The sequence below is a fragment of the Orcinus orca genome, chromosome 5 (genome assembly GCF_937001465.1).
Source record: "Orcinus orca chromosome 5, mOrcOrc1.1, whole genome shotgun sequence".
NCBI classification, from domain to species: Eukaryota; Metazoa; Chordata; class Mammalia; order Artiodactyla; family Delphinidae; genus Orcinus; species Orcinus orca.
Window position 1 is genome coordinate 117264957 of NC_064563.1, and position 24783 is coordinate 117289739.

Below are 24783 nucleotides of genomic sequence, written 5' to 3' on the forward strand. Positions count from 1 at the left end.
ACAAGTATAAATAATCCACACGATTATCCACAATTAGGAAGTTAGCGTGCTTCTTCCTCACTCCAGATTCTGTAGAACTGGACATGGTCCCGCCCAGCAAAACAAAACAGCAGCTTCACTAGTGTGATCCGTGGAGAATTAACACAAAAAATACAAATCGACCTGAAAATAGTCTTTTTAATGACTATTATAGAAATGAAGACATTGTTCTTTCATCCTCCACAAAAAAACAAAAACAAAACAAAACACAGTTTTACAGTTCCAACTATGCCAGGAAACAAAGTCTCTGTACTTTAATTTTCCAATCACTGAATTAGCGAGTACTGTGCCATGCTCCTAGGAGAAATGCAGGGTTAGGTCCCTGCAAGCCTCTGGTCACAACATTTTTGTCAGTCCATCCATACATAACCTTGTTTTATGTGTGTTTTTGTTTAAAGACACCCTATTTAATATGTATTGTTGATTCATTAACATTGAATTCACAGCCAATGTCACTGTAAGTCATTCCTGAACAAGGCTTATCTAATACACATATTTTCTCCATTAAGGCACATCACAGCCTTCTTGCCCTGGGAACCCTAGACATCCCTAAAGCACTACACTTGGGGGTCATTTTAAACAGGGAACTCACCAACATAACGCAAAAAAAAAAGAAAAAACAGAGTGAACAACATGGCACTATAGGCCATGAAAAGGAGCTGAAACAAGAAGGTGGAGTGTTGTCTTGTTTGACCTCAGCTAGGAATGTATGCGTCAGGTGACTCAAATTTTTTGCCTCTCTGCACATGTCCATGAATGACCACAAAAGTGCTATGGGTATTGACTTTGGGTTACAAACATTTTTTAGCAAGTAGGTGAATCTGCAAATATGGAATGTGCAAATAACCAGGATTGGCTATATTTTAAAAAATTCATTTCCTGGGCTATATTAACAACATTCATTACTATTTTAGTCCACCAAAAATAGGAATAAAATGAAATAAGTCGATATAGTTTAACAAAAAATAAAAAACAAGGGATGCAGCTGTGCCCGAAAAAGAAAGGCTGATTCTGAGGAGAATGAAGCTTTCCTGTTTTTGTTTTGTTTTGTGGTATGCAGGCCTCTTACTCTTGTGGCCTCTCCCGTTGCAGAGCACAGGCTCCGGACGCACAGGCTTAGCGGCCATGGCTCACGGGCCCAGCCGCTCAGCGGCATGTGGGATCTTCCCGGACCTGGGCACGAACCCGTGTCCCCTGCATCAGCAGGCGGACTCTCAACCACTGTGCCACCAGGGAAGCCTGCTGCTTTTGTTTTTGAGCTTAACGAATGAGAAGTTTCTCAATCAAGAGGAGGGGTTTTTTGGACATTGAGACCACAGAGGGATGTGGACTAATATGAAACACATGGTAGAGAGTGAGAGGAAGCTGGGAAGGCAAGTGTAAGCCAGATTATACAGGTACTTGAATGCCTTGTTTAGGTCCTCGTATTTTATCCTCTAAGCAATTAAAGAGCCATTTATTACTTTAAAGCAGGTGAATAACCAGAGAGTGATGCATATTATAATAAAGTAATTTTGGAAACAATGTGAGGATGGAGAAAAAGGAATTGATTTTAGAGATTTTTTTTAGAAGTGGAATAGAAATGAACTGGGGAACAGTTTGAGGTAGAAGAGAGAGAGAAATGTCAGGATGAATACAAGATACCTAGGAAACACAGGAAAAAGTGTCCAAGAAGAATATGGTAGGATTAGTTCAGTTAAAGAAGATACAAAGAAATCATGTTATATGAGCATCAACTTTCCTAAGTTCTGGTAAACAAGTCAGGTGGTGGAGAATGAACAAGAGAGAGGGGTAACATGAACACAATTTATATAATGCATTAAGTTACTTCCATTCTAATTAATAACCATATGCCCTGAGGTAAAAGAGAAAGTCATGAATGTTCCCCAGATCCATTTAGAGCTTCCACACAGCTCTAGCAGAGGAGTAGAAGGGACATTTTATTGTTTATTGATTATTTTATTTATTGTGTTTTTCATTCAGCATCCTAAACGCAAGCCATGTACTTTACAAAGTACTATGTACTTTATTTTGTGCTCAACTGAAGAAATAGTGATCTATTATAATTTTAGAGGAAAAGTGGGTTGTATTGGACTAATAACTTGATCTCCAATGTACCTCCCTCTGAAGGGATTTTCAAGAGTAATTTTTCACAGAGGTTAGCATATCATCTTTAGATTATTTGCAAGACCGTCCTTGAGTCATCCTTTAGAGATCATGTTGAGTTGGAGGGATAGAATATATCAAACACTTTTGGGCTTTACTAAATTAAACTATGTTAAATAGATTTCTTTATTGCATGACTTCTCAGAGCCTGTAATGAGCCAATTAAATTGTAATCCCTCAGAGAAAAAAATGTTATATATAACAATTCACACACATTTATGACAGTGAACTATTTTTTTTAAACAATACCTTCTTAACGTGGCCAGAAGATTCAGATTTCAAAAGCAATCCAAAGTTGATATTTCACTAACTATACAAATAGTTTATTTGAATAACCTGAAGTCAATCTAAGTGTCCTTATAATTTGTTTTAGCTATGACCAAGAAATGCCATGTCCTGTGCCACCAGCCAGGATGTATTTGCAACAAGGTGAACTAGAAGAGGAGGAAGATGAACGAGGCCCCACTCCTCCTGTGCGGGGAGCTGCTTCTTCTCCAGCTGCTGTGTCTTACAGCCATCAGTCCACTGCCACTCTGACCCCCTCTCCACAGGAAGAACTCCAGCCCATGTTACAGGATTGTCCAGAGGAGATCGGCCACATGCAGCACCAACCCGACAGGAGGTACGTTGCTACCAGTCTTTACTGACAAATCAGATAATTTCCACTCCTAAGTGGCATTTACAGAATGCTATTACATGAAGTAATTTTCAGGTCACATGGGGCTTTTTTCCAGTATCATCACACAGTATGCCTTGGTAATTAGCATATCAAGTAATATTGTTGATCAGAACATTAGATTAATTGATCCCAGTGAACTTGCAACCATAAAATAATGTGCCTTAATTCTCACCCACTTATGATAATTGCATTCATAAACAGGTGGAGATCATGTAGTAAATATATGGGTTGTTAATCTTGTAACATTTTATTGATGATTTTGTATTTTAGTTTTCTTTATGCATGGGCATATCACTTCTTTAGTCTGTGAAGAATAGATTTTTCTCCTTTTATTTTTTGTTTTTAATAACTTTTTTTTTTTTGGCTGCTTAGGGTCTTCCTTGCAGCGTGCAGGCTTCCCTCTAGTTGTGATGTGCGGGTTTTCTCTTCTCTAGTTGTGGCGCGTGGGCTCCAGGGCACGTGGGCTCTGTACTTTGTGGCACGCAGGCTCTCTAGTTGAGACACACGAGTTCAGTAGTTGTGGCGCACAGGCTTAGTTGCCCCGAGGCATGTGGGATCTTAGTTCCCCGACCAGGGATCCGAGCCCTCATTCCCTGCATTGGAAGGCGGATTCTTTACCACCGGACCACTAGGGAAGTCCCTCTCCTGTCTTTGAAAATTAAGTCTGCAGAATGATTTGTTCTTTCATAGCTGTAATGTTACAGAAGCATGAATTTGGTATATTCATTTTGTGTTGACTCAGGTACATTTATTTTGATTGAATGTTAGGTTGCAGTCCTTTTGTCCAAGCTACTTAGTAGTGTGTGTTTGTGTGTGTGTGTGCATGTGTGTTTCCTAGACTTTCTTTAACCTATATGTTCAGCATTGCTAACGAGTACATTTTTGTTTTGCACAAATCCTTCACTTGGCATTTCTACCACATAAAAGCTATTGCTGCATCATGTCAGCACTTCTCTCACTATTGATGATCTTGTTTGTACTATTTTATTGCCCTTGACACATTACATATATATTACTTTCTGTATTCCTAATATCATTTGAAACTAAGTATATTATTTGCCCCAGAAGATCTCCTTCAATATTCTTGAATGAATAACAAATTCTGGTTTATGCTGCTTGAATTCTGTAGGTTAAAATAGAATTTGCAGTGTTTATTAACTATTCTACGAGTAAGAGGTTATTGCCAAATTTAACTCATATACTCTCTAAAATGAAGGAAGCAGTTAAATTTTCTTCTGTGTGGCAAGGGGGAAGTTGGATTGCCAGACATTTAACTTTAGTATTATTAACTCATGGAACTTCAGGAAGATTGAGAATAAATAAGGCATCTCTTTTCCCTATTAAGGTCACAAGCATCTCTGCCACTCTTATTCGGAGAAAATGAGACGCTAATAGAGGCTGTTAGCTCTGAAATACCTCAACATTCTTTTCTCATTCTTTCAAATTACCTATTTCCTCACCATCCTCCTCTGTGTTACAAGTGGTACACCCAGTCTTCCTGGCCAGCTCTTCTTTTGTGTTCCTTATGTCATCCTCTTCACCTTTCTTGATCACGATCAAAAAGCAGCTTATCTATCTTGACTTTTCAGCCTCTTTCTCTTCATTCAATCCTTTCTCTTCACTGTTAACCCTACTGCTTTTTTGGGGGCAGTATAATTGCTTTACAGTGTTGTGTTAGTTTCTGCTGTACAATGCAGTGAATCAGCTATATGTATACATATATCCCCTCCCTCTTGGACCTCCCTCCCAGCGCCCCCCATCCCACCCATCTAGGTCATCACAGAGCACCGAGCTGAGCTTCCTGTGCTGTATAGCACGTTCCCACTAGCTATCTATTTTACACATGGTAGTGTATATACCTTACTACTTTTTAAACTTTCCTTAGCCTCCCCTTCCAGTCACCCTGCTCTTTTTCTCTCCTACTCTGTAGGATTCTTTTTTATTATTATTATTATTTTTTGCGATACGTGGGCCTCTCACTGTTGTGGCCTCTCCCATTGCGGAGCACAGGCTCCAGACGCACAGGCTCAGCGGCCATGGCTCACGGGCCCAGCTGCTCCACGGCATGCGGGATCCTCCCGGACCGGGGCACGAACCCGTGTCCCCTGCATCTGCCTCAACCACTGCGCCACCAGGGAAGCCCTGTAGGATTCTTTAATCACTTCTACCTTCCTAATTCTTTTTCACACCTCAGCCCCCTGTATGCTGGCTTATACCATTTTGCTTCCATCAGGCTTCGGAAGGTAACCTCTTAATCGTCAGTCTAAAGGCTTCTCCGTCTTTATTACACTTACGCTTTCTGCAGTGATAACAATTTTCTGATTTCTTGTGAGAATTAAATGAAATCGTGTATATAAAGTATCTAAAGCAGGATAAGTATTCAACAAATATTAGTTCCCTACTGTCCTCACCCTTATGCTGTCATCCTTACACTTGGTTCAAGTATTACTTATATTCTGATGGCTTTCACATTGATTTCGCCAGCCCAGCCCTTTTTCTTGAGCACTACCGTGATATTTTCAGTTGGACATCTCAGACTACACATGTCTGAAATCAAATTCTTTTTCTTTGCACTTGACCTTTCAAACTTGTTCCTTTTCCTCCTTTATTGGCTATCTTGTTTAGAATCATTAATCCTTATTTATTTGACCAACATATTAAAAATAAAAGAGCCAAGGGAATAGGCAAAAAAATCACAAAAAATTGTGATTTTGAAATCAGTGTAATTATCTTATAGTTTGATTTCTTCTGTTATCTTCCTACCATTCCCCAAAGTAAGTTATTCACCAAGCCCCTTCTTTTCTAACTCCAAAATATCTCTTGCTTTTGTTCCTATGTTTCCATTCCTAGAATCCCAGAGCAGGCCCTCAGTCCCTGTCTCTTGAAATATTGCTACATCCCTGACCACCACTTTTCTTCTCTCTCCCCTTTTGTGTCCACTCTCCATATTATCTTACTTTACCCCCCAGTCTGGTAATGTTACTCCCCATTCAGAGTCAGTTCTTACCGTTTAGTCCAGTATTCAAAGCCTTTTACAATCCTTTTTCCTTTACTTACCTCTTCCCTCCCAACCCCTCCACACACCCTCTTTTCTAATTAGTCTGTTTGAAATTCCCTGTTGTCTTAAACTCACCAACAGCCTGTCAGCAATGCCACTCTCCGGCCCACGGAGGGCTAGCAGGAGGGGCAGGCCGCTCTTGCCTTTCATGACTGTCCCCAAAATCCTTAGCGCCCTCACTAAGCACATGCGTCTTGGTACATGTTGTTTCTTTGATTGCCTGGTGAACACTTCTCATCTTTCCAAGTCCTGTTCAAATGCACCACCTGTGCAACTTTCTTCTTGTTGCCTGGCAAAAATCAACTAATCTTTCTCTTTACTCTTGACAGTGGTCTGTTCACAGCTCTGCTACCACACTAATCAGGTTTTCTTGTTGCATTAGCATTGGCTGTTTGCATCTGTTTCCCTATTTAAATTAAAAGCTCTTTGAGAGCAGAGCTCAAGTCCTACTCACGTCATTGAGTTCCACAAAGCCTTCTTCAGTAAGTATCTGATGAATGGAATCTGATACTAGAGGAGTTGACTGACTCCCTGCTGTTTTGGCGGGGGTGAACTCAAAGTGAACAGGTATAATTGGGAAATGCATTGGGTATCTGCCCTCAAAATCCTCTTTGACTACATTCAGCCTTTTTTTAAAAGGTATGACTTTCAGTCTATGAAGGTACAATATTAATAACACTGGGCACTAATATGAAGTAGATGAAAGCCCATTAAACAAAAAACTATTACTGCTCTTTTATGCTGAAGGTATATTCTACATGTTTACCATAGAGATTTTTGAAAATACATAGAAACAAAATGAAAATGCAAAAGTACCAATGATCTATGTTGTCAGAAATTGTCACCATTAAGAACTCAGGGGCTTCCCTGGTGGTGCAGTGGTTGAGAGTCTGCCTGCCGATGCAGGGGACTCAGGTTCGTGCCCCGGTCCGGGAAGATCCCACATGCCGCTGAGCTGCTAGGCCCGTGAGCCATGGCCGCTGAGCCTGCGCGTCCGGAGCCTGTGCTCCACAATGGGAAAGGCCACAACAGTGAGAGGTCCGCGTACCGCAAAACAAACAAACAAACAAAAAAAGAACTCAGTAAAGATCTTTTCTGTTCTTTGTCTCTACATGTACTCACACTGCTTTGAATTTGTGATATGCCAATATAATTTTATAAGGTATTTTTTTCACTGAACAGTGAATTTTTCCATGCCAATTACAGTTTAGATACTCACGTTAAACAAATGTATACTGTAATTTATTTAAACAATTCCTTAATATTGGGCATTTAAGTCATGTCCACCTTTTTGATACTATATATAATGCTGTAATTCCCATCTCTAAGTCTTTGAGTCAAGCCTCTTCTCAAACCTTTAACCTATTTGGATGCCTACCCCATCAGTAGATGACTTCTGTTTCTCATCATCCTGCCACTCCCCTCATGATGCGCTCATTAAAGATAGGCAGGTATTTCTCTACAGATTTCATTCTAGAGAATCAGACCCTTATATCCAAGTACCTGTTCCTGCAGATTTTTACTCCTTGAATATCACTCAGAGCAATACGTGTATCTCCAGCCATAAAGGCACTTCCCTACTTCCTACAGCCATTTTCTCTTGCCTGTATTACTATAATGGTCCATAAGTGGTCTTTGTTGCCTTTAGCCTTGCCCTTTCTTCAATCTAATCTTCTTGCTGCAGGCTGTGCAGAGGCATTTTCCTAAAATGCGACACTGATCAAGTCTCTCCATTGCTTAAAATCTCTCAATGACTTCTCATTTCCCTTAGAATAAAGGCAAGATTCCTTAATGTAGCAATCAAGGCCCTTTGTGACCTGACCGCTGCATGCCTTCCTTTGCCTACCCATTGCCACTCCCCTCCTCCCTGTTCCTGTTGCCTTTACTCTAAGTTTCTTCCAGTTCCTGGAATGACCAGTGCTCTTGATCTTGGGTGGCCTAAGCCCACAGCAGCTTGAAGAAGGATTTCGGTTCCCCGGCCAGAGACCGAAGTCAGGACGCAGCAGAGAGAACGCTGAATCCTAGCCACTAGACCACCAGGGACCAGTGGCCAGTGGCAAGGCCAGGGACAAATAAATTTCCACAAAGAGACAGAAAGTAGTGAAACAAGTAAAGTGTTTATTAGAGGGAAAAAGAGTACGTGTGAATAGGCACACACAGGCAGGCTCAGAGAGAGAGTTGCACCCTCGTGGTAGTTTGAATCTCTTACGTGGGGCATTTCTTCTGGGTTTCCTTTGGCCAATCATCTTGCTTTGCCTGGCTCTGAGTCAGTATTTGGTTTATTTCAGGGTCCTCCCATGTGTGCGTGCACATCTCTTAGCCAAGATGGATTCCAGCGAAGAGGCCTGTGGGTAGGTTGACATTGCTTACTATAGGGTGGCACCCCCCTGCATTTTTGTCCTTCAAGGAGCCTTTCTGTGTGTGTGTAGTCGGGAAGGTCTCCTTGACTTGGAGAATGAGGAATATGTGGTCTCTTTATCTCTCATCTGGGCAGGGCTCAGCTTCTCCTCCCTCCTGCTATTGTCTTCATCTTGGTATATCTGTCCACAGGGGACAAACTCCAGGCGCTCAGCCTGGGGCCCATCTATCTCCTGCCTCACTCTCAACCACTTTGAGGTCTTACCACTTGCCTTCTCATCTTCCTGGGACACCATTATCCCCTCTCTTTTTTTGGAGCTAACACTTACATATCCTTTAGATCCAAGATTAAATGGCAGATGCTCTCATTAGAATCTTTCCCTGATGTCCCAGCTCTGAGATTGAAGCCAATTCTATGTGTTCCCAGCGTGCCCTAGATATCTTCTGTCATGGAGCTTTGTGAATACTGCATTACCATTGCGTATTTAATTAATTGTCTCCTCCGCTAGACTCTAAGTCCCTTCAGGCAAGGAACATATCTATTTTATTTAGCTGAATTTCTAGCATAGTCCCTAAGTTCCTGCTTCTATTGCTGCCTACAAATTACACTAAAACATAATCACCTAAAACCGTTTTGTTTTACTCACAACTCCATGAGTCAGGAATTCTGAAAGGATTCACCTGGGCGATTCATCGCCAACCCACATGGCTTCCTCTGGTCTTTGGGGCTGTGAGATCAACTTTGAAGTGAGTTTCTTCACTTACATGCCTGATTTTTCAATGCTCCGTGACCTCTCTCTGGCTCCTTATGGAGTCTTATCCTCCAGGGGCTCTCCACCACAGCCCAGGCTTCTCATGACACGGCGATCTCAGCGGAGTGGCACTTCTTACATGGCAGGGAAAGGAAGTTGCCAGGCCAGTTAAGAGCTACACTCAGAACTGGAACAGTCTCACTTCTGCCACATTCTGTGGTCAGAGCAGTCACAGGGTCCACCCAGACTCAGGAACTTAGAACTGAACTCCTTCTCTCGATGGAGGGATAGCAGGTTCTCATCCCAGAAGAGCATTGTGGATGGAAGATATTGTTATGGACATCTTGGCAAAATACAGTCTGCCACGGACTGATACATAGTTAGCTTTATTAAGTATGAGTGCCTTAAAATCGAATCCTTCCATGTCTTAAAGTATAAACGGTAAACCATTCCCTAAGCCGTGTCCTTGTGATCCCTTTGGTCTCAGAACCTAAAAGTTCCTTCACCATAGTTAGTACACAGTCAAAGTTTAAAGAATGAATACATTTTTTACTTTTTGGGGGGTTTTTTTGGGGTTTTTTTGCGGTATTCGGGCCTCTCACTGTTGTGGTCTCTCCCGTTACGGAGCACAGGCTCCAGACGCGCAGGCTCAGCGGCCATGGCTCACGGGCCCAGCCGCTCCGCGGCATGTGGGATCCTCCCAGACCAGGGCACGAACTCGTGTCCCCTGCATCGGCAGGCGGACTCTCAACCACTGCGCCACCAGGGAAGCCCCGTTTTTTACTTTTATGTTTACTGATTAGGGGCATTATAAATAGTTTAATGTATATGAATAAGAAATTACTGAGCTAAAACCATTATAACTTTGCAATATTTAACTAGATAAGTATTTCATACTTGCATTATTATGGATATTGCAGTTTGGGCATTCTCATTAGCTTCTGAGATATTCCATTTTTTGTCCAAAACTAGATAAACTAGATGACCAGCATAATAGGAATCTTCTCTCTTTTCAGACAATAACTATGAAAATAATAAAATTAAATGTATTTACATATACTGTTTTCAAAAGTGTCTGGTGCTATTGAGTTTACTGTAGTTGATATTTAGTGAAAAAAAATCTCTTGAAAAGTAAAAGTAAATTTTATGTATGGAACAGGAAATTTATAGATATTTTATTACTGTAGATGAACTGAGTGTGATATAATTGGAAGGAAAAGAAAGAAGGCCAAGAAAAATTAAATATTTTGTCTGTTTACAAACCAGTTAATGGTTAATTATATAAAGTATTGAAACTATACCAGTTTTAAAAAAAAATCTCAAAGGTATGTATTTTCCCCCTTCCATCTTTTGCCTGGTAAATGCTATGTGGTAAACTATATAAATACCTGCTTTCATAAATTTTCCCTTCTTTTTCCCTTCTTCTCTTGAACATGCTTATGAAGGCATCATTTTTGCAGGAGCCTAGAGTGTTGTGATTAGCTGCCATGTAGTTGTACATTATTTCAAAAGACATTGAAACCCCTCAGGGGGAAAAACTGAGAGGGTTGAGGTTCATTTGTGGCAAGTCCCACTTGAGTGCAGCATCTTGAAATAGCTTTTTGTTTTCAAATAGAGTATATTACATATTTCAAACCGTACAGGTTTATCACACGTTCCCTGGGCTTGCCTTGTTTACAGATGGCTTGAATAAATTTTTCTGTCTTTCCTCAGCATTTGCACAGGGTGGTAGTAGTTAAAAGCCAGCCCTCATTTAACATGAAGATGTTTCTGCTTCACAGAATGTGAATTATCCAAATACAACAATGCTAGCATCCTTTCATTGTGAAGTTGGCTGTCTTACATCCCTTCACTGATGGTCAAAATAGTCCCTTTTGTGCTAAAAAGTCTTACATGTATTTAAAAAAGAAGTTTCTTGTATTTTGGGTGTGCCTGCTGACAAAGACTGTAAATTGACTTTTAAGTATGGTATTTTATAACAATCCAAATTAAATAAAGGTTTTCATCCTGTGTGTGTAACACACTCCATATTGAAACAATTATCCATTTTAATCTCTTAAATAACTTCAGCTTTGGCATATTCTTCATGTTTCTTCTAGTGCCACACACAGATGCATTAGAAACGACCCAGAAATGAAAAATAACACATTATACTGAAGAACTGTGTATGTGTATATATATCACATATGTATATATATATGTGTATGTGTGTATATATGTGTGTAATAGCACCATTCTTAGAGGAAAGGCCATGGCCTTGGAAATGGAATGTGGGATTAAATTCTAAATTTGATACATACTAGTTGTGGGAACTTTGGCAAGGTCCTTAATTTCAATGTCCTCTGAATTTCAATCTCCTTATCTGTTAAAATAATAATAAAATAAGTACCCTGGAAAGTTGTTGAGAAAATTAAATGAGTTAACATTGTAAAATACTTAGCTGCAAAGTAGGTGCTCAATAAATTAGTTAACTGTAGTATTTTAGTAATCATTCATTTTTAATGCTTTCCATTTGTGTTAATAAAACATGTTTATTGAAGTGCCTCAATTCATTGGGATAAAAAGCACAACACTTTTTTCTTCGAACAACTGCCATGCCACCCTAACCACTGTGCTATATTGAACTTCCGTTTCCCTCTCTATAGCAGGTCCCTAAGTTAGATCTTGACCAGATCCTGTATGATTTTTTTGTTTGTTTGCTTTCTTTTAGTTTAAGACCCGGTCCTGTTAATTTTAAAACCATAATCATGCATTTCCAGATTTTTTTGCAGATTGCACATGCCTGTGGCCATGGTGGCATGCAGTAATGGGTGTGTTCTGTTTTTAATCACTTCCTTCCTCACTCTTCCCAGTGCATTCTCCCAAGCGCTAAGGCAAGGAAAAGGGCACATAAAAAGAGCAAAGTAGACGAGGATCCGGTCTTCTCTTTGGTTAGCCCGACTGACTGTTCTGTCTCATCTTGCTCTCTGAGTATCACAAGAATGGTGAGGGAAGGGGGCTGGCACCAACTTCCTCCACTGATGAAGGACTCAGTCCTGGACAGCATCGATAGGCATTTGTAGTCCTTGAACAATTTAGCCACATCTTCAGATGGACTACCAGTGAGTGGCATTCATGCCATATCTCTCCTAGCCTCCCAAGCCATAGGGTCACCAGATTACACTAGATCCTAATGTCACTTACCCTCCAACACTAGTGCTCAGGTCGGCAGGCTTATTTGGAATCTATCCTCTTTACTTCTCAGGAGCACAGAATTTGATGAGGTGTTGTCATGACTCTTCCAAATGATATTCCCCTTATGTCATCTTTTTAACCTTGCTTAGAGAGCACTGGGACTGTTGAGCACATCACTAAGTAGTCCTCCAAGTGGAAATCACTATATGTGTCCCTTTTTTCAGGCACTTTCCTAATTAGGAGTTAATCTCTTGGCATTCTCCAGCCTTGGGAATAGCTTATTTCCACAAACCTTGCTTTCCACTAATGTCCAAAAGCTCTCTACCTTCTCAGTCATCTTATATTCACTGTGTGTGATGGTGTTGGAGGGTAGGAGGACTGCTTTTCACTGATGTTCCCCAGATCTGTGGAGAGATGGTTGAAACCAGTTATTGGTAACTGTGAACTTAAGTTGTAGGGTACTGCTTTATTTTGTCCTGAACTTTGGCACTTAACTTCCAGAGCATCAAGAAAAATACCTGTAAGCATTTTGTTAAACAGGTGGAATAATGATAAAAGCAATATACTTGCAAATAGCTAATAATCTTTATAAGTAAGTAATTTGGAGAAAAACTGCTCTTGGCTCTTAGACCTTTTTAATAGACTAAACTCTAAAGGAAATTGTGTCATATGCTCAGTGCATAATTTTTTAATCCTATAAAATTCTACTCTCTATAGTCAAAATGAATGAGTCCATTTGCTTACAATGGTAGGAGTGGCAATGAAGGAAAGGGAAAGGAACATGTTTATATGCTTATGGAGCAGCCTGTTTCAGGACTGATGTCTGCTGTCTTTGGTCATAATAAGCTGTCAATAATATTCCATACACTTTAGGACAAATACATAGATGTCAATTTTGAAATAGGTATTACTTACCCCTGTTTTAACTGAACGTAATCCAAAAGATAAAATGTAAGGAGACTTATAGATAGATGAGTATATTTCTATTAAGCTTGAATCAAAAGGTAGCCCACCATGCTTCAAAGTACCTCTGGGGCTTCCCTGGTGGCGCAGTGGTTGAAAGTCCGCCTGCCGATGCAGGAGACACGGGTTCGTGCCCCGGTCCGGGAAGATCCCACATGCCGCGGAGCAGCTGGGCCCGTGAGCCATGGCCACTGAGCCTGCGTGTCCGGAGCCTGTGCTCCGCAACGGGAGAGGCCACAACAGTGAGAGGCCCGCGTACCGCAAAAAAATTTTTAAAAAAGTACCTCTGGTTTTGAGGTAAATTTCTTACAACTCAGAATAAAACATACACATGCTCTGATTTACCGTTGTTTTTCCTGAACAAATTATCTCCACGGAAGCAAAGACTTGTGAATTTCTTGGTTAATTTATGCTTTTGTGTCCTAAGTAATGAGCTAAGCCATACCTGTTTATTCATTTTCCTGCAGACGGCAGCCGGTGAGCCCTCCTCCACCTCCACGGCCGATTTCCCCACCCCATACTTACGGCTACATTTCAGGACCCCTTGTCTCAGATATGGATACGGATGTGCCAGAAGAGGAAGAAGACGAAGCCGACATGGAAGTAGCCAAGATGCAGACCAGAAGGCTTTTGTTACGCGGGCTTGAGCAGACCCCTGCCTCCAGTGTTGGGGACCTGGAGAGTTCTGTCACTGGGTCCATGATCAATGGCTGGGGCTCAGCCTCAGAGGAGGACAACATTTCCAGCGGACGCTCCAGTGTTAGTTCTTCTGACGGCTCCTTTTTCACCGATGCCGATTTTGCCCAGGCAGTGGCAGCAGCAGCAGAGTACGCTGGTCTGAAAGTGGCACGGCGCCAAATGCAGGATGCTGCTGGTAAGTCGTCCGCTTTTCTCCAAGCTGGGAAAGAAAATTCGATGTGCATTTGTCAGTTGCTGATTGGAGATCCATAATCGTATGTTGCTGATTATGGAGATCCATAATCTTATGTCCTATATGAAATGCAACTATTATTACTGTTTTTTTTTTTTTTTGGCTGCCTAAGGAAACCAAGGTCCAAGATGATGATGTAGCTTGCTTATTCCCTTTTTCATAACAGGCTTTTTAAATCTTCTATTTTATTTTTATTTAATAAATCCTATGTAATGTGAGTGAAGCTACCTGAAAAGTCATTTTTAAGATAGTCTTAGCAAATATATGTACAATTTCTTTTGGAATGTATATGGTCAATTAAATGAGGTTTGTGTTATATGGTTTTTTTTAAGATGTAAAAAGTCACCAAAATAAAATTCATTGAGGTAGTTCTCTCATCCCATTTAATTAGAAAGTGTCTAGGAGAAATAGATAAATGTCCAGAGGGGACACTCAACCATTGGAAACTGGGCTGTTTCTCCTTAACCCCTATTCTCTTCATGCCCTCTCAATTAGAACACTCATTTAATTGAGAAGATATAAAGATGTTTGTACTGTACACACATTTTCAAGCATAAGTATGTTCGATACTTAAAGTATACATTGTTAATCCAATAATTTGGAGAGCAAGTTAATCCAAACGCTTATGTATTTTTTCCATCTGTTTTCCCTCTTCATTGCCAGTAGCCTGTTTTTAATTACTGTATATCCATTCTTATGTTTTAACCCATTTTTACTTATCTCCCACTCCCAACTCTGTTTAGAAAGTAAATAATATGAGAAAGAAAAAAAATTTAATTTAAATCATACATTTATCACATGATTTTCATTTCTGTATAATGGAATATGTACATATATACATTCATATACATGTTGAGTGTATATATATTTCTGGTAACCAAGAAAATATGAATAGAATAAAAATAATGTGGTCAAAAAGAGAGCTATTTCTGAGAAAGACCATCACAACAAATCAATAATTGCTATTTTGTTCTATTTTTCTTAGTTTAATAACTATCACATTGGTAGTTTTCCACGTTCTCTTCAGATATTGGATTGGTCATTATTTCTTATCAGTGTAGAATATATTCAGAGAAAATTTAACTCACATCATAAAGTTTTCTTTTCCTATATATTATTTATCAAGAATGTGTTGCAGGAAAAAAGAATGTCTAATATCTCTCAAACTATTATCATAGAATGCATACTTATTTCAGCCAGCCCTATACTTTATGATATTCAATGAAATTTCCTTTTTCTCTCCTAGTTGCTTCTGGGTATAATAAAATAAGTATGCAAACATATCTATCATTCCTAATAAATAAATAACATTTAACTTTATATATAGCTTTTGTTTCTCCTTATTTTTTAATCTTCTGTAAAAAAAAATAAATAAGTGAAATTAAGCATCTCAAACTACTGCTTTCAGATTGCATTAAGCGTGTGTTTCAGTTCATTAAATCAACAAGACATAGAAATAATGTTGAAAATGCATCTGCGAACGACCTTATGCCTTAGGGTCTATGAGCAGTAGATGGCCTTACACAATAGAATGAGTAATGGGTTCAGTCTCAGACCTAATTCTCTTTTCATGGATATGTAACTTTAATTGTAATAGTCTCCATCATAGCTAAAAAGAGTTTGGTTTAATATTTTATTGTACTGTAATTTAGTGGCTCTTCTGGTTTTCGTTCGGTTCATAATTATAATGAACTAAACAGGCATTGGACTCTGCTTATTAAAGTGTTCTTTTCAGGAAAGGGTGCTGCTTATCATATGACTTGAAGTTAATATGAATGAATAATCCAATCACATTGCTTCTCACTTGGCTGCATTAATGTCTTTTACTTAATATGCTTCCGTTAGCACATTTAAATGTGTTGATTTTACTATACGTGGCTTCTTCTGTTTATAGCCAAAACACATATTGTCTAGGTCTCTCTGAGGTTTCTTGTAGTACAACAGAAAGTTCTGGATTTGAATCTCTGGAATTTCAAGGAACCAAAATAACAAAGGTCAAGTGTAGGGCCAATAGATCTCCACTGCCATTATGGATTAAATATTTTGTGCTGTTGTAATATGTCTCTGTAAGAAATAGCCAGAGAATTGGAGAGCACCGCAGTGCACCATGTCTGATTAGCAGAGTCATTTATCACCTGTGAATATTGTCCCTCTAAAATCAAATAACCGAAAACAACTACCTATACCATCACCAAAAAATATAAAAGTCTCTGGAGGGGGTCACTTTAAATATCCATAACCAGCAAATAAATATCTTGTGAGAGAAAAGGGGTGTGAGTAATTTTTGGCAGGTCTGAATACGTGAGCTAGCTTAATTCCAGGCCACCTTAAGAGAAAATACCTGAGAATGTATTAAGATACTAGGAATCTGTCTTCAAAGAATAGCACAAACATATTTAATTAAAATAAGGGATGTATTTTGTACTGTTCATTCTTAGAATATGAATTTCTTAAGGGCCCTGGCTATTCCTTTTGAGAAAGCAACAGACATTGGATATATTATGTAAAAATTTAATTAACATTTTTGTTTAACCATAACACTTTAGTGAAGGTAGATGCAACAGTCAAAATGCTTTTCTTTAATAAATAGGTATCAGAATAAAGGTATCATGGTTAAAAAAAAAGAGCCTGAAAATGCTTTTAGGGTATTTTTTCCAGTGGATAGCTCAAGCAGAGTAAGAATAATCCTATTGTTTACTAGAATAGTTTATTTAAGCTTTTTTTTTTTAATTAGGGATGTTTATAGTTTTAGTGTTTTATTTGGATTATTAGTGTTAAATTAAATTAAACTTTATTGGTGAGTTTGGCTCTGATATTTTTCCTCAGGCCGCCGACATTTTCATGCATCCCAGTGTCCTAGACCCACAAGTCCTGTTTCCACAGACAGCAACATGAGTGCTGCGGTAGTACAGAAGGCCAGACCAGCCAAGAAACAAAAACACCAGCCAGGACATCTGCGCAGAGAAGCCTACACAGATGGTAAGTCCATTGAAACGGATGGAAACATCTATGAATCTCTCCTCTTTACCCTGGCTCTCCAGGACTTGAAAATGCATCCACTGACATTAGAAATTACATTAAAAATTCATTAAACAGTAAGCCTCATATTACTTATAGGAATGATTGACTTCCATATCTTGTCAGGCATCTCAAGTCCCTGAAGTTTTCTAGTAAGTAGGTTATTTCAGAAAGTAAAACAATGTATAATACTTTTAATATTCTTAAAAGGTTATTATATAGTCTTAAACAAATAGACATTATTGTAGTTGAAGTCATGGCATAGGGTTAACCTTCATCACATTCACTGATAACTCTTCTGAAATGTCCTCACTTTTTTTCCTGGTGAATTTTGCATTCAAATAGAAGACAATAAGCTCATTTGAACATAAATTCTAACTATAGTGATGATATGAACAGTTAGTCTGTGCCCCAAAAGGCAAATCGAATCATCTTCCTTCATGCCTTCACATACAGTATCCATTCTCACTGAAGAAGTAAGGCTTGTATTCTCCAGGGAGCACAGGAGAATACCGCAAACATTGTGATGTTGTCTAGAGAAAGCCTTTAATGAAAGTGCCTCAGGTGGCCCGGCATTTATTAAACTGCCACCTTCTCGTTTTATAAAACAACCCCAAGGGCTTTGTTGGAAATTCACGTAAGATAAATTCTCTCAGACTCACCCATCTTGTCAAGTTTGCTGAACCTGCTAAAGGGTTGGGGGGAGAAGATTGTCACAGGCGCTGTTCCCCAACCTGATAGAACCTTCATTACCAGTCAGCAATGTTTCGCAAAGGGCATCATTTTCCATTACCATATGAAAGACCAATGTTATAGATCCTTATCCAAGGTTACAAGGAAGGTTTTCTGAGGCACTTCTCTGATTCCTGCCACTTGACAGAAAAAATTTAATACAAAGCTCACAGCATGATGAGCACAAGTAATTTTGCAATGAGTGGCTGTCCATGCTATTATCTATACTTTATTCGGAGTATTTTCTCTCACTAGCATCTATCTGATATTAGACTACATTAAATACTGGCATGACACAGCGCACCTGGGCCTCCTGGATCCTGCCCAGGACTCTTTTGTCAGCGAAACTGAGCTGTCAGAATATTATCCGGTTTTGAAGGGTTATTATAGTGGCTTTGTGCATGTTTCCCTCTGTGAAGGGACAAACACTAGGTGTAAATCCCCAAACTCTATTGGCAGTTTTACATTTATGGGATCCCTATAATGGCATCTTACAAGTTTTATAGCTCTTCTATCAGTTTTTATTATCTAGAAGAGAGTGCTCCTAAGAGAAAACTGGTCAAACATCAAACCTTGATGTAAATACATCTAGGTTGAATACATCAGGGAAAAAACCTAGCCTAAAGGTTTGTGTAGCTCTTTCTACCTCTTATTTATACTTGTTTCAAGGGGCTTCTGGCATTGAGTGATGCTTTTTAAAATGCTTTAAAACTAACACGGTATTGTGAAGCAATTATACTCCAATAAAAAAAAATGCTTTAAATGATGTAAACATGCCAGTTAAAGGGCATAGTGTTGCAGTTACAAATTACACTGTGCTTGAAAATTGTGATCTATATTTATTGCCCCACGTTCTGTAGTACTTATTTCAGTGTGTTTAATAATTAAATATAAATTCTAACTAATCCCTGAATAACAGCTATTAAATTGAATGATGAAGCAACCAAGTTATTTTTAAGTTAATTTCAGAAATACCAAAGAAATATGTTAAAATATTTGAAAGCGAAAAAGTTAATAAGAAATATTATTTAAATTTCTAAATGTTCATTTCACAAGTGATTATGCAGAGTAGTCATAACATATACCACAATGTAGAAGCCAGTAATTATTTTCTCTAAGTCACAGAAATAGATAAAATTGAGATACAACTAAAGCTTTTTTTTAAATACTAGCTTTACCTTCCTTTTAGCATTTTGATAACCAACTGTCTTTTAGTTATGTTTACTGTACTAACAAGTCTTGAATATAATTCTGGATGCTTTCTGATTTGGTAACGAAAAAAATGACAAAGCTATGTGTTATTTTATACATTTCCATAATGCATATTGATGAACCAAAATCATTTAAATGCAGATACTTCTTAATGCACCCAATAAAAGAAATGCACATACTCTTGATAGTACTGATTATAGCATGGAAACAAACATCATTTTATCAGCAATCACTTTCTCATTTTTTGAAAAAAATATTTACAGTTCATTCATGAAGAAACTCAATTGCAGATACAATTTGTACAGTTATTAAAGAAAGAGAGAGAGGGAAGGGAAAGAAAGAATTTAAAGAGCTGCGAATTGTGAAAATGAGAATTAAATATATTAGTAAGACCTGGAGGGTTCTTTCATTTTTGCTTTTTATGATTAAAATACATCAACTGTGATGGATGAGTTTGATTATTGTCAATAGACTTATGTGAGCTATTTTCAGCCTATGGTATGTCAGTCGAGTGTGCAGCATCTTTACTTTGTAAATTTTGTTCAAATTATCAGTTTCCTTTGCAGAATTTTTGTAAATTCTATAAGGAGAGATAAAGAGTGGCTGGGTCTCAAATGATAAAGAGTAATTTGTGATGATCCTTGTCAGTCAGCTCTGATTAGTTTTCTAGGGCTGTCCTAAGAAAGTACCAGAAACTAGGTGACTTAAACAACAGAAATTTATTTCCTCACAGTTCTGGAGGCTAAAAGTCCAAGATCACGGTGTAGGCAGGGTTGGTTTCTTCTGAAGCCTCTCTTCTTGGCTTGTAGATGACCACCTTCTCCCTGTGTCTTCACTTGGTCTTCCCTCAGTGAATGTATGTGCCCTCTTCTTACAAGGACACCAGTCAGGTTAGATTAGGGCCTACCCTAAGGACCTCATTTTAATTTAGTTACCTCTTTAAAGACCCTGTCATCAAATACAAGTCACATTCTGAGGCACTGGGGATGAGGACTTCAAAGTGTGAATTTCGGAGGGGACACAATTCAGCCCATAACAGCCCACAAGCCCCTAATCCATGGCACTGTGCCATACCTTGTTTGCAGGTAAATGCTGGGTCTCATAAACACTCAGGGAGTACTCATTGCAAAGCAGAAGGCTGCATGCTATTGACACACTGACAGGCAGAATCCAACTCTTTATTTATTTCATATTTGCCGCTTCCAAGTTTAACCCAGATGAAGGGTAGGATTAAAATATATGAATATTTATCAGTCAGACTTTTATCGAGTTAAAGCCAAGCATAAGTGCATTTCTAGGACCTTCTAATTGATTCTTTCCACCGCTTTTCAACCCCTTCTGAAGCATTTACATACTTGATTTAAAAACCAAATCTACATTATTTCTCCAGCTCTACTTTTCATAAATTATAAATTCACCACCCTCTTTGGAATGATGCTGTTTTGACTTGATATATCATTAATTACAAGGTCTGGGAATTTAAGTAGTTAGGTAAATAGAGTGCTGGATCTCCATAGTGAGTTAATGCCGGCAGAATTGTCTCCATGTGTATGTTCTTACGTATTACTTTACATGCATTATATTGGTATTTAGACAGTCTTGTATAAAGAATCGTGTTTATATGATTGTATAAAGAAAGAGTCTATACATATATATGAGTTCCATAATCCCATTTGTTAAACCCAATTTTAGCTATTAGGGGAATGAACTGGATGAAAGTACTATCTATCACTTTATGAAATATAGAATTGTTTATACTATGATAATCCCTGATTTGACTCAGGGATTTTACAATACCTAAAAAAGAATTTATTTGGTAATCTGTTTATATTAAGAAATTACGCCCACCAGCATTCCCCTCTGTCACTTATATACAGTGGCAATTATATGCAGGAAGTTAGAACTCTTAGAAATATCATTGGATTCTCTTCTCTTTTTCTACCTGTATTATAGATACAGGTGTATCTATATACCTATATAGAGCATCCAGTAATAGATTTTGTCTCGAGAGTTATAGATTCCCAAGGCTTTGTATGATCTTATGATAGTGATAATCATCAGCTTTGCGATCCAATAAGCCCAGACATTTTACGATTTGATGATAGTGGCAGTCATCAGCTTCCTGATAAGCTGTGTTTGCAATCAGTTTGAGTTTGTAGCAAGCAGATAGTGCAGAAATGAGCCTGCAGTCACTCATTCGCTCTGCTTCCAGGTATGTTCTGAATTAGGCTTTTCTCCTCGCATCGTCAGTCCCAGGCTAAGTCTGTACTTAGAACAGCTCAGCCTTGGGCCTCTTGGCTTTAAGCCACTCACTACAATCTGTCTTCTAACTCTTTGGTTGTTTTTAATAAACAAGCAGCAGATGAGGGAGAATATCATGATAGTACTTTTTTTTAAGTGTTGTTTTAAAAAAATTTGTTAAAGTCGTAAAGGAGGAAAATCAACACTAGTGACGACGGCAATTTATGTTGTAAGACAAAAAAATCTTTTGATTTTCCCAGATTCTTGGGAAAATTAATGCTATGGACTGTACTTTGGCCCCCATTTTATTTTTATTATTATTTAAAAAAATTTTTTTGTGGTACGCGGCCCTCTCACTGCTGTGGCCTCTCCCATTGTGGGGCACAGGCTCCGGACGCGCAGGCTCAGCGGCCATGGCTCATGGGCCCAGCCGCTCCGCGGCACCTGGGATCTTCCCGGACCGGGGCACGAACCCGTGTCCCCTGCATCGGCAGGCAGACTCTCAACCACTGTGCCACCAGGGAAGCCCATGGCCCCCATTTTAGATAAAAAGTATTGAGGCCGTTTACATGAAAAGGAGAACGTGGTGAGCTGTGAGAACTAACAACAACAACAAGATGCAAGTTACAGTCTGACCACTTTTAATAATGGAGTCCTAAGTAAAACAGCTGGTAGTAAGATGGTACCTCAAGCTTTCTGCTTTCAAAAACCAATACAACAAATTCTAATGCCTTAGTTACATAGCACATAAGGTCAAAAGAAAATTAGTTTTTAAAAATTCATATCTACTTAAGGAACAAAAGAAAAGGATTAATTATTTTTTTAAAAAATACAAGAATGAGAAATACTAGATTAAAACTGATGCTTCCTAGAACCCTTAATTTGCTATTATATTAAGAACTTTCAAGGCACAATTTTAATATTCAAGAGTTTATTATGCTGGTATATGTAAATGATAGTGGACCATTGCTAATAATAGTAAAATATCTGGAAATAACCTAAATATTCCTCTGTAGGGATTGATATGAATAATGATATATTCATAAAACAGAACATTATACAAACTTTTCATAAAAAGAGGTAACTATATGTACACATATGAAAATGTATACAACTACACAGGTGAAAAAAGTGCAATCCCTTTTACGTTACTAAGAAAGAAAGACTGTCACATTCTGATGGGCAGACAGCCACTCTACACAATCCCAGATGTGGCCATTTTACATAGTTCCTAATGTGAATGGTGTTCCCTGGAGTTTTGCAACTTGGCAGCCCTGCTTTAGATGCATAAATAATTTCTGGAATGATCTATAAAAACCTATTCAAACTGATTACCTCTGCACCGATACTGAGGATTTGAAATGAAGGTGGGGAGGTATAAAGGATTGTATTTCCTAGTCTTTATGTACTTTTGAATTTTTACCATGTGAGTGTATATTTTTTGTGGAAAATCTTAATGTTAAGTTTGTAATAACTAAGCATTTAATACATGTTCTGTACATGTTTTAGTTGACTTATTCTATCACACAGACATTTCTCTGCAAATATGGAAACATTACCATTTCTAAAGTCATGACGAAAACAACTACGCTGATAATTCCCAAATCTCTGTGTCTCTGGTTTTGACCTCCCTTGAAATTCAGATTTTATGTACAATGACCTGCTGGACATCTCTATCTGGATACTTCAAAAGCTCCTCCTATTTACTTTTCTAGAATGGAACTCACGTTCTTCCCTTGCAAACCATCTCTTCCTCACCCCTATATTCCTCATCTTCAGAGATGTTTCTCTCATTCCTCTAGTCAACTATGGCAAAAATCCTAAAAGTTATCTAACGGATAGTCTTCCCCTACTATATTCAATTGATCATTAAATAATACTGATTTTTCTTCCTTTTACTTTCTCAAACATATCTACTCTCCATCTGAACAGGCAACAATACAATTCTATCTCCTATCATTACTTACTGAGCTATTAAAATAACTTCTTGGCCTCCTGGATTCAAGACTTTCCTTTTAATCCATCCTCCAGACTACACCAGAACAGCCTAAAACTAGAAGCTATTCATATTCTTCTATTAACTTTCCGGCTATTACTAGGTTATTTACTTCTTTTCCCTGGAGTATGTACATAGGAGTCATTTTTAAAAAATAACACCACTTAAAGGAAATGAATTTTCTAGAAATCAAATTTTATGCCTACTTTTATCTTTAAGTATGTCTATAATAGAAGTTGAATTATATATAATATCCAATTATGTGTAATATATTAATATATAATTATAGATATAGATTAAATTATATTTATACTAGTGATCATCTTGTTTAAAATCTGTGGGTGCATATACAAAGTGGAGAGATCCCATCAGTGAGTGGTAGATTGTGAACATGTGATAGAATGAAATAGTAGTATAAACAACACTGAACCAAAAATTAAGAATTTGGGGGCATTAGTCCTGGTTCTGATCATATTTACCTTTAAGATTGGAAAATAACTTAAGATCTATGTGTTTGAGTTTCCCTATCTACAAAATGAGAAAGGATTCAGGGTGGATTAGGGATGGCAAATAGGTCTCAACTCAAGTGCCAGCCTCAGTCAATTTGAAGTGATTGCCTCAAGCGTAAGGGTATCCATCTGGACTCAGCAACATTACGCTGAAATCAATTGGGAAAATCTGCCGTGGTTGCAGTAGAGAAAGTTATGGCATACATACCCACCATCGTAGCCATCCCAAGACCAGATAACCTCTAAGTCCCAGCTCTGTGATTCAATATTCCTGTGCTAGATAAAAATGAGAGTACATTAAAATTGTTGGTCATCTTATTCCTTGGTTGCCTTCAGTTGTTCCAGTTCATTTAAGATATATTATCTCACAGTTGAATGTGACTCTAATGGCAATGCTAATGTTGACAACTTTATAAGTGGCAAACTTTTACAGTAGTTTAAATATTTCTTTTTAGATCTTCCACCTCCTCCTGTGCCCCCTCCTGCTATAAAGTCACCCACTGCCCAATCCAAGGCACAGCTGGAGGTACGACCTGTAATGGTGCCAAAACTCCCTTCCATAGAAACAAGAACAGACAGATCATCAGAGAGAAAAGGAGGCAGTTACAAGGGGAGAGAAGTATTGGATGGAAGACAAGTTGCTGAAATGCGACCAAATCCAGGTGACCCCAGAGAAGCACAGGAACAGCAAAATGATGGGAAAGGACGAGGAAACAAGGCAGCAAAACGAGACCTTCCACCAGCAAAGACTCATCTCATCCAAGGTACTGATTTAGTCAAGCAGCCAATAAATATAGATTGAACATGTTTGCATGGTACTCTGCTAGGTTCTTTAGGATCCTGTGCAAAGGGTGAGATTTAGAAATTTGCTCTCTGTTGGAGGAGACAGGCATGCTCCCAGATAATTTGAATACAGTTAATTCTAATACATGACATATGCAAGTCTTCCTTGGAG

General features: G+C 38.5%; 1 protein-coding gene across 11 annotated transcripts in view; it reads left to right on the plus strand.

Annotated features, from left to right (window-relative positions):
* ROBO1 (roundabout guidance receptor 1) overlaps positions 1–24783 on the plus strand; it is a 1104762-nt gene that overhangs the window by 1070082 nt on the left and 9897 nt on the right. For 6 of the 11 annotated variants that reach the window (XM_049709943.1, XM_049709944.1, XM_049709949.1 and 3 more), the window contains 4 exons: positions 2579–2827; positions 13657–14063; positions 16947–17099; positions 24284–24592. In XM_049709943.1, coding sequence (XP_049565900.1) covers positions 2579–2827; positions 13657–14063; positions 16947–17099; positions 24284–24592 — 1118 coding nt within the window. Of the gene's footprint in view, positions 1–2578; positions 2828–8230; positions 8294–13656; positions 14064–16946; positions 17100–24283; positions 24593–24783 lie in introns of all 11 variants that reach the window. The other 5 variants (XM_049709940.1, XM_049709947.1, XM_049709941.1 and 2 more) reach the window with 2 other exon arrangements.